Source organism: Phoca vitulina, unplaced genomic scaffold (genome assembly GCF_004348235.1).
Source record: "Phoca vitulina isolate PV1807 unplaced genomic scaffold, GSC_HSeal_1.0 scaffold11, whole genome shotgun sequence".
Classification (NCBI taxonomy): Eukaryota; Metazoa; Chordata; class Mammalia; order Carnivora; family Phocidae; genus Phoca; species Phoca vitulina.
The window spans coordinates 43,430,587-43,439,676 of record NW_022589714.1 but is presented as its reverse complement, the minus strand read 5'-3'; the positions used below and the strand labels follow the sequence as shown (position 1 = coordinate 43,439,676).

The window sequence follows — 9,090 nt, the reverse complement described above, 5'->3', positions numbered from 1 at the left end:
CCCAGCCTAAGTTCTTGGATCCTGGGACTATCACCAAGGACTTGCCACCTGTCAAGTCCTCCCTGGATCTCTTGCAACAACCCCCTTTCCATTGTGTACCCAAAGGTGAGGGACCCCAGCTGATCACCTCTTGTCTATGAACTTGGGAGGCAAGAGGATCCTTGACCAGTGGGTTTGTTCATTCCCTGCTTCTGAAGAGGCCCCCTAACTCCCTTCCTGGGGGAAAGGTCCAGGGTATATAAGGAGTCCCCTGGGAGTCTTCCGTTTCCCAGGCCTCTTCTTCATACCAGGAAGTCCTGTGGTGTAACCTGGGTCACTCTTGTTGTTGTAGATCCTTCCCTGTGTGTCCCGTCTGGAGCCTCCTCTTCCTCACAGCCTTGCCTCAGTCCTGTCCAGAGCCCCCGGCCACTATTGGGCCTGCCTTGATGGCAGACGTAGGGGCAGAGGTTTGGAGTCCTTCCTGAGGCTGGGCTTTGGATGGACTGGCCTCAAACTCTCATGTCCTTCTGGCCCGAGATGTCAGAGTCCGGCAGGAGAAAGGCCAGGGCTGCAGAGCGCGTTCCCAAAGGAGGCCAGGCCTCCATGGAGCTCATTTCCTGGGGGATCTCCTGGGATCTGCTGGCTCCCCGTTTTCCCAGGGTGTGTTTAGAAAGGCTCTTAAGACAGACGCTCAGAGGGGGTGATGAGGTCAAGGGGTGCCCTGAGGAGTCAGGGGGAGGCCACATTCCGGAAGGTAGGTGGGACACCCAAGAGCCCCGCCTTGTTGACGGACAGCTCCAGGCCTTAGGCAAGGGGAGCTGGTGGGCTCTGAGAGGTAGCTGCCACCTTCCTGAGGGCAGCTATCCTGTTTGCACGAAGATGCTCCAAAGTCTCTGCCCAGCCTCTCTCCTTGACGCTCCCTGCCAGCCCCTCCTATGGGCTCTTGTCATACCTGCTCTACCCCATTGGGGGTACTGGCTCAGGGCCTCGAGGCTTGTCTAGTCCTTCCATTGGATGAAATGCACAGGGAGAGCAGGATCTTTCACTATTTGCCCCCAGAGCCTGGAACTCTGCCAGACACACAGTGGGGGCCTGACAAATGCACATTGTGCATATATCAAGTGAGGTGAAAATAAACTCACCCTTTGTCTGCTGTACTGAATAAAGTCTCCTGGGTGGGGGGGCGGGATGCAGTAGGACATCATGGGGATTTGACCAGAGTGATCCATGTCTGGATTCAACTTTGCCAGGCCACATTTGGGGGAGGGGCTTTGGGACAACAATGCACATCTCACTCCACACACATCTGTCTTTCATCCTGTCCTACATCTTGCAGTGACCTGCTTGGGCATTCCAACTCCTTTGCTCTCTGGAGAGCTCCTGAGAGCAGCCCTGGCTAGGAAGGGAGTGGGAAAGGACACGGAACAGGAAGTCCAGAGGGCATACAGGGGTAGGGGCAGCAGGAGGGGCTCCTGGGGCCACTGGTGACCTCACGCAGAGATGGGGATCTTCTGAGGTCTGGGGAGCCCATCCATCTCGGGGGCTCCCCGGTCCTTGAGGCTGAGTCCCCTGCTGAGCGGCCAGAGCTGGGAGCACCTGTGCAGAAGCAGAGGGCCTAGCGGGAGGATCAGCGCCAGCCACGCCAGGCCCAGGAGGATCCAGATGGCAGCCAGGCTTCGGTACACGGAGATGTAATGCTTGCTGGGGTCTGTGCCTGGCAGGGAAGGAGACATGATACATGCTAGGGATCTGAGGGCACAGCCCCCGTTGCCCCAGGTTCCACAGGGGTCCCCGCCGGCCTCCCCATAACAAGGATCTGCAGTGGAGGTCCCCGGAGGAAAGGGCCATGGGTCCCAGGCCACAGATATCTAAGGATGTTAGAATCCTCAGCAGCCTCACAAACTGTTGGTCTCCCCTGGATAACCAAGGACTATCTGATCCTCAAAAGGTACCTCCTGCTGATATCTCCCCATCCCCTGAATCCCCGTGGCCCCCACCCTGAGCTATGTGACTGCCTTGTTCTCACCAACAACATAGTCCCCGAAGCCGATGGTGCTGAGAGTGATGAAGGCGAAGTAGAAGCCTTCCCCAAAGCTCCAGCCCTCCACATGGCTGAAGACCATGGGTGGGAAGATGAGAATGACCAGCGTCCCCAGGGTCAGGAACAGAGCCAGGCCCAGGATCTGCAGCAGCTGGGAGCGAGAGAGTCTGTCTCTGAGTCTACTTGGAAGGCCCCAGGATTGGGGAGGGACAAATCTGGGAGTAGAGCTGGGCCATAGCTATGTCTCTTCCTGGCTCTGCAGACCTTTGGGGTGGGGGTTGTATTCTGTGTGTGCGCTCTTGCCCAGGCCAGGGAATATTTGGTCAGAAGGATTTCATTAGTGGGTCAGGCTGGAATCTGGAGACTCTTCTGGGCCTGGGGATCACACTTGGATAGGCCCTCGGGGGACTCAGATCTGGGATGGAGGACAGCCACTGAACTGTCCCGGATTGCTCTGCACCTCGGCCCTCCTTCATGTGCCTGGCTTTGCAAGGTGTTGGCCAAGCGGTTGGGCACTGGGGGGTGTGCCGGGTGGCCTGGAGTTTATTTTTAACCACAAGAGGAGGTGCTAGAGCTCTATGATGACCACAGGGATGTGCCGCCCAGATCCCCCTTCAAAGAAGACCTTGTTGACCAGCCATCAGCCAGTGGCCTCCAGCTCTCAGCTCCTTGGAGGTGACCCTTGGCTACAGAGGACTGCCTGGCCCAAGGGCACACCCTTCCCAGGAAGGCCACCCTGTGCCTGATGGACACGAATAAAGCCCTGGCCAATTTAGCCCCCTGTGGGGCCAACTTCACCGGCCACACACAATGCAGAACTCCGTGAGGGGCTGTCCAAGTCTTTGTTCCAGCCTGATCACAATTCAACCTCTTCCTCGGCACAGCCCTTTCTTCCACAAGCATCTACCCCTAAGACCCTGCCTGCCAAACTGCATCTTGGTGTCAACTTCCATTTTCACCCTGCAGCAGATCCCATCAGGGCAGGGCTGGAAGGGGCTGGAAGGGGCTGGAAGGGGGGAGGGGCCCTACCTGGGAGCGCCTGGGCTGCTCCTCCCACCTCTCCAGGGTAGCCAGGTGGCCATGCAGCCCTGCGCCCAGGTGGTTGAGGAAGACCACGTTGAGCGGGATGCCCACCAGGGCGTAGAAGACACAGAAGACCTGGCCTGCCTCCGTGCTGGGCGCCAGGTTGCCGTATCCTGCAGGGGGGAGGAGTGTGCAAACATGGAGAAGAGAGCGTTCAGAGCTGCCTCCCGCACAGGCTCTAGCAGAAGGTGGTCTTCCACTACCTCTGGGGATGGAGGGGAAGCTCCTCTGTTCCCAAGAACATTCTCCGCCCCCCCCCCCCCCCCCCCACTAGAAAGATCTCTATTTGTAAGACTCCTGCTTGTCTTTGAAAGGCCCATCTCCAGGGACACTGCCTCTAGGAAGCCCTCTTGACTGCCACCCTCTTCTTCCTTACTAGGAGTGATTCTCCACAGTGCTTTGTGTCATTCTTGTCTAATTATGTACTTTGCCTTGTACTATTGTTTTTTGCGTGCTTATCTCATTCCGCTTCACTGGATCAGAAGCTCCTTGAGGGCTGAGCCTGGGTCTGATCCAAGTTTGTACCCTCCTAACTCCCCACTCCCTCTGCTTTAGTTGTCCCCTGAGCTCAAGGAAGGTATGTGGAATCGAATTTAATTGAATGGATGGGTAGACCTTGGAAATGGGGGGTCTGGGGTTTCCTTGGGAGAGGTGGTGTGGGTTTTCTAGGTGAGGGGGTGTAGCAGATGCTGTTGGGTGTCCTGTCCCCTCAGAACAACTTGGGCACCACCTGCAGCTCGGGGGACAGTTCCTGCACACACAGGTGGCTCTCCACCCCAAGTCCCTGCATCTCCATTTGAGAGTGTGCTTGGTCTGTGGGCAAGTTTCAAATACTGGAGAGTTAACACATCCGGGATCAGCTCTCAACCAGCAAGGGCGGGAATTAGTAGATAAATAGCCCGCTTCCTCGCCCCTCACAGGCACTGTTCTGAGGCTGGGCTCTGCCTGGCCTCTCAGAGGGCCCCGGTGGGAGCGAGGCCAGTGACCCTCACTGGGACCCTGCTCGTCAATGCAAACTTTGCTGTCTTTTCTCCCCTCCTGCTCTATCTCCCCACCTCTCTACTCGTGCTTCCTGGCATCATCTCTGAGACAAACCGCATCCTGGTCTCAGCATCTGGTCTGGGGAACCCAAACCAAGACAGGGGCTTTGGGGAAGCCCTTCCCCACCCCGACCCTTTACCTATGGTGGTGACAACCGTGCCTGCAAAGAAGAAACTGCTGCCGAAGTCCCAGTTGCTGGGGTTGGTGGAGTTGCCTTTGGGGTTCACGCCCTTCACCCAGGCTTCCATGATGACCTGTGTGGGGGCAGGGGGGGTGGCATGGGGTGGCAAGAAGAGGGAGTTGAGGCACCAGCTGGTGGCCAAGCTCTCTGCAGGGTGCTTTCCTGTTATCTCATTTAATGATATCCTTAGGGGCTCTTGTTTCCATTTTGTAGAAAAGGAAACCACGGCTCCATCTGAGTAGCTAACTGACTTGCCCAAGGTCATTGGATTCCAAATCCACGGCTTGTTCCATGGGCCAGGGCTGACTGATGTGTGGGCTGTAAACATGGGCTGGGGGAGGGGAAACAGGTTTGAGGAGGCCGAGGGTGCTTACGGGGTGAGCCAGGTGGGAGATGCTGCCTATGGCCAAGAGGGTGAGGCGTAGGTGTGTTGTGAGGCCAATGGGAAGATTTCAGGTTGGATGCTCCCAGAAGGGCTTACTAGGGAACGTGGGGTTTGGGGACCACAGGGAAGCCATGGGGCTGCCCTCCCACAAGGTGGATGGGGGAGACCAAGAGAACCCTGTGTTCTCTGAACTTCCAGGTGAGCGGGTGGCTTTGCTCTTTGCTGTCCCCTAGTGACGCCCCGCCCAGGCTTACCTATAAGAGAAATTCCACCAGAGGCCAGGGCAAAGGTCGGTGTGTAGCAGTGTTTCTGCGTGGTGTGTTGTATACCCGTGACATGCATGGGTTCTCTATGTTGCATGTATGTGCATGTGTGTTGAGTGTGTGTTTACACAAGCTGAACACTTGTGGGCTCAGGCCGAAGCCCCTCTGTCCCTAAGACCAGCCCTCTTGGAGCTGGTTAGGGATCCCTCTCCCGTCTGCTCCCCAGTCCCCTCCCCTGTCACCGTGCATTGTCCCAGGCAGCAGCCCAGCCTTGCCATGTGATAAAGCCCCCAAAACAGGAGGAGGCAGTGGGGGAAAGGGCCACCCCGGCCTCTAGTTCCCGTGGGAACCGTTTCCCTACTGGCAGCTCGAGTGTGCTCCCTGCCGGGGTGGGGTGGCCCTGGTAGGCTGGGCCAGTCTGGGAGTCGTGACACAGGCTGTCTGCTTTTCTTCCCTTTGGCAGAACTGGTCTCGTCACATGTGGACTTTGGTCTCCCTCCCTTTCCCACACACCCAGGGAGGCCAGGACGGAACATTCTGGAACACGCTCGCTCCCTGGAGACCCTCATCCTTGGGAGCAGCGCTTGCCCTAGGCCCAGCTGTCTCCCACGGCCAACCCGAAGCTCTCCAATCTGCTGAGGAAGGGGCCTTGATTCAGCAAGGGTACTGAGTTGGGGGGGGCCCAATGCGACCTTCCAGTTTTCTCTAAGAATCCACACGTGGTAGAGAAAGTCAGACATGAGTCTTCTGAAACTGGGCAAGGCCCTTTTCTTACGGAGGAGTCTCTCATACTGCTTCTGGTGCTGCTAATAGCTTTTTCCTCTTGCGATTGTACCAGTAACGTGTGTTCTGGAATCCTAGACCAGCGTTCTTACTGTCAGCCAGGCATCCCCTGGCAACTGAGGCTCCCTCCCAAGGAGGCTGAGGATGGGGGTGTCCTAATCAACAACAGGGGTGCCGTTAATCAGTGGCTGAGGCTGCAGTCAAGCCTGTTGTCTCCCACCTCTGTTTACAGAGCTAGTCAGATCCAGCTTCAATCCTTCCCGCACCCTCCGGCTCCTGGGTTTCCCCTCTAACCCTAGGCTGGGGGATGAGGAGGTGTCATGACCTCCAGGGCTTCTGTCTTATCCCCCGAGGTCTTGGGAGGCTCCAGAGCCCTTCTCAGCCCCATAGGGCTGCTGGAGAACAAGGAAGCCTCATTTCCTGGGAGAAAGGGTCTGGACAGGGCTCTCACATCTCCGGAAATTTCCCTCTGACCACTCAGCCCACCCATCATCTTCTACGTCAGCTCGTCTCCATCTTGAGGGTACGGGCATGGTCTGGAGGGCTTGTTAACGACAGGCTGCTGGTCCCGCCCCCAGAGCTGCTGATTCCCAGCGTCGGGGGTGGGGTGCCATCACTGACATTTCTAAAGGACTCCCACGTGACGCTCTTGCATCTGGTTCACACTTGGAGAACCTTATCCTGCCTGCCCTCCAACCCCGCACTTATGCTAATTTGTATGGTGAAGAGCTGCTGGCCTATGGGTGAGTTCCGTCTCTATCACTCACCGTGCAGTCTTGCCAATACTCCACCCCTCTGTGCATTTTCCATCTGCCAACTGGAGACAGTGATGGTAATAGGTTGTTATGAGGAAACACACACAAAATGCTTGGCTCCAGAGGATGGATCATGACTAGTCTGACCCATCACGATGACCCTGCTCCCCACTGTTTTAGGCATATTGTAAATGCTCACTATGGGCCATTTATCTCTGTGATGACTCTGCACTTGGCTTGTTCCTTTGTGGTGGGTGTTGTCATTCACCGGGCCCCCTGGTCTCGAAGGCATTCACAACACCGTGGTTTTGCCTTGCTTCTTGGAGAGAGGGTGCTGGGGCCCCAGAGTTTGTGCTGGGGAGCAGAAGGGGCCCAGGTGGTGGTGGTGGGGGAACCCGCTCTGCCACCAGAGAGATCCCCCTACGGACACCTTACTGGTGGAGCTGTCGCCCTGGCCACCGCTCACCCGGCCGGGGAAGGCCAGCGTGGCGGCTGCTCCTGATCTTTCTTTGTGTCTCCCGCCCCCCCAGCCCTCAAGCATGGTCAGCACAGGGGTGTGAGCGGGGAGAGGGCAGAAGGGTTAGCAGCCCTGGAGTCGGCGTTAGGGGAAGGGCAGAGCGTGGGAGAAGGAAATCTGCACAGTGTTGATGACGCCGACACACAGCTCACGTTTATGCCCCAAGTGGCACCTTACAAAAGGGCTCTTAATGTGCCATCAACGCCTGCAGCGCATAGGAGAGTATTCTCACCGTTTAGACGGGGCATTCGGGAGCAGGGAGTTGAAGCGACTTGCTCCCTGTCGCACAGCATGCAGCACTAGGGCTCAGCCGGCTCCCTGTTGCGCCCCGCGCTGCGTCAGCCCCTGGGTGGTAGCTGCGGACCTGCCGGGAGAACCCGCATTCTGCCCACCGTCCCCCGCGGGCCTCTCCCCTCACCTGCACGAACTGCTCCAGGGCCCGCTGGTCCAGGCAGGTGTAGTTCTCCAGGAAGCGCAGCTTCTCAAACTGAACCTGGTCTCTGGACTGAGCTTCCGCCTGTTTCTCCAGCAGCTGGAAGACCGCGGCTCCAAGCAGCAGGTAGCAGACATAGGCCAGCAGCAGGGGCAGCACCCGGCCGCCCCAGCAGCCGCAGAGCCTGGCTTGGGGCATGGCGTGGCCAGGGCTCTGCCGGGGCCGTCGGGCTGCCTATGGGAAGAGAGGTGGGAAGCGCCCAGGGGCCCGCGCCCAGCCTCCTGCCCGCCTCGCCCTCCTCGTCCTCCTCAGCACAGGTGTCTGGAGGCCGGAGAGTCTGTTTGAACAGTGCAGCTCAGCTTGGCTGCACTAAGTGCCTCCAGTGCAAACAGGCCTGCCACCCCCAACCAGCCTTTTTTTTTTTCCACCATGGAGAGCACAGGTCAGTGGTACGGACCCCTCAAAGAGACCTATGGGGTCCTCCGGAGGTCATTTTGTCTTGCCCTCTGCCTCTAGGTTGGATGGGTGTTTCTAGACCAAACCAGATGCTTCCCCCTCATTTTGCCCAGGCCTGAAGGGCTGCCTTCCACAGCCCCCAGTTTTTCACCCATGATGCTTCAGACCCCCAAGCTGGGAAGAAAGCAGGATGGGGGTGGTGCCTGGGTGGTGCAGTCGGTTGAGCATCTGACTCTTGGTTTCAGCTCAGGTCATGATCTCAGGGTCCTGGGATGGAGCTCCGAGTCGGGCTCCCCACTCAGCCTGGAGTCTGCTTGAGATTCTGTCCTTCCCTCCCCCTCTGCCCCTCCCCACTCATGTTGTCTCTCTCTCTCTCTCTCTCAAATAAATAAATAAATAAAATCTTATAAAAAAATAAATCAGGATGGGTGTGAATATGCCTTGTGCCCAGTTGCCCTGGCTACAGAATGGGGTTGGAAGGATTGACCTGCCTACTGGGGGACCCTGAGGATAAGTAAACTGGGTGACAAATCAGGGCAAAGCAAATAGACACATAATAGTCTCGATCAGGAGAGGTACTGGGGTTGATGCTCCTAATCGGACACATTTGTTTCATAGCTTTTGCTGATAGTTTTCTGTGCTTGAAATCCTTTAGCAGGTTCCCTTCAGAGGATACTGTATTGGCGAGACATATGTGTGAATAAAAAAGAAACTAAAAGTATATCCTGGCCTGAGATGTTCACAGTGGCTCACTCGGGGGAGTGGAATCTAGGGTGTTTTCCTCTCTTTCTCTTCTTGGCTTGTATTTGTAATAGCTTTATTGAGATATAATTCACATACCATATCATTCACACTTTTATTTATTTATTTTTTAGAAGATTTTATTATTTATTCCAGAGAGAGAGAGCACAAGCAGAGGAGAAGGGCAGACGGAGAGGAAGAAGCAGGCTCCCCACTGAGCAGGGAGCCTGATGTGGGACTCAATCCCGGGACCCCAGGATCACGACGCGAGCCAAAGGCAGACGCTCAACCGACTGAGCCACCCAGGTGCCCTTCTTTCACACTTTTAAAGTATACAATGGAATGGTTTTTAGTATGTTGAGAATCATGCAACTATCTCCACAATCCCCTACCCCCATTTAGCTATCATCCCCCTATCCACCCAACCTGCCC

The 9,090-nt window shown here is 56.6% G+C and overlaps 1 protein-coding gene across 3 annotated transcripts; it reads right to left on the bottom strand.

Annotated features, from left to right (window-relative positions):
* Positions 1-281: 281 nt before the first annotated feature.
* Positions 282-7,659, bottom strand: KCNK16 (potassium two pore domain channel subfamily K member 16). 3 transcript variants are annotated; one of them, XM_032410173.1, is made up of 6 exons: positions 7,447-7,659; positions 4,284-4,398; positions 3,050-3,216; positions 2,006-2,171; positions 1,553-1,693; positions 282-388 (listed from the first exon to the last, which is right to left on the bottom strand). In XM_032410173.1, the coding sequence occupies exons 1-6, from the start codon at positions 7,657-7,659 to the stop codon at positions 282-284; spliced, it is 909 nt and encodes a 302-aa protein (XP_032266064.1). The 3 variants fall into 3 exon arrangements, with proteins under 3 accessions (XP_032266064.1, XP_032266067.1, XP_032266066.1); XM_032410176.1 differs by lacking the exon at positions 1,553-1,693; XM_032410175.1 differs by lacking the exon at positions 282-388 and having other exon boundaries at positions 1,470-1,693.
* Positions 7,660-9,090: the final 1,431 nt, after the last annotated feature.

Coding starts and splice junctions, on each gene's coding strand:
- KCNK16 (XM_032410173.1), bottom strand. CDS start 7,659: ATGCCCCAAGCCAGGCTCTGCGGCTGCTGGGGCGGCCGGGTGCTGCCC. Junction 2,172..3,049: donor AGCAGCCCAGGCGCTCCCAG/GTAGGGCCCCTC, acceptor TCTCGCTCCCAG/CTGCTGCAGATCCTGGGCCT. Junction 389..1,552: donor CTCCCAGCTCTGGCCGCTCA/GCAGGGGACTCA, acceptor GGCTCTGGACAG/GACTGAGGCAAGGCTGTGAG.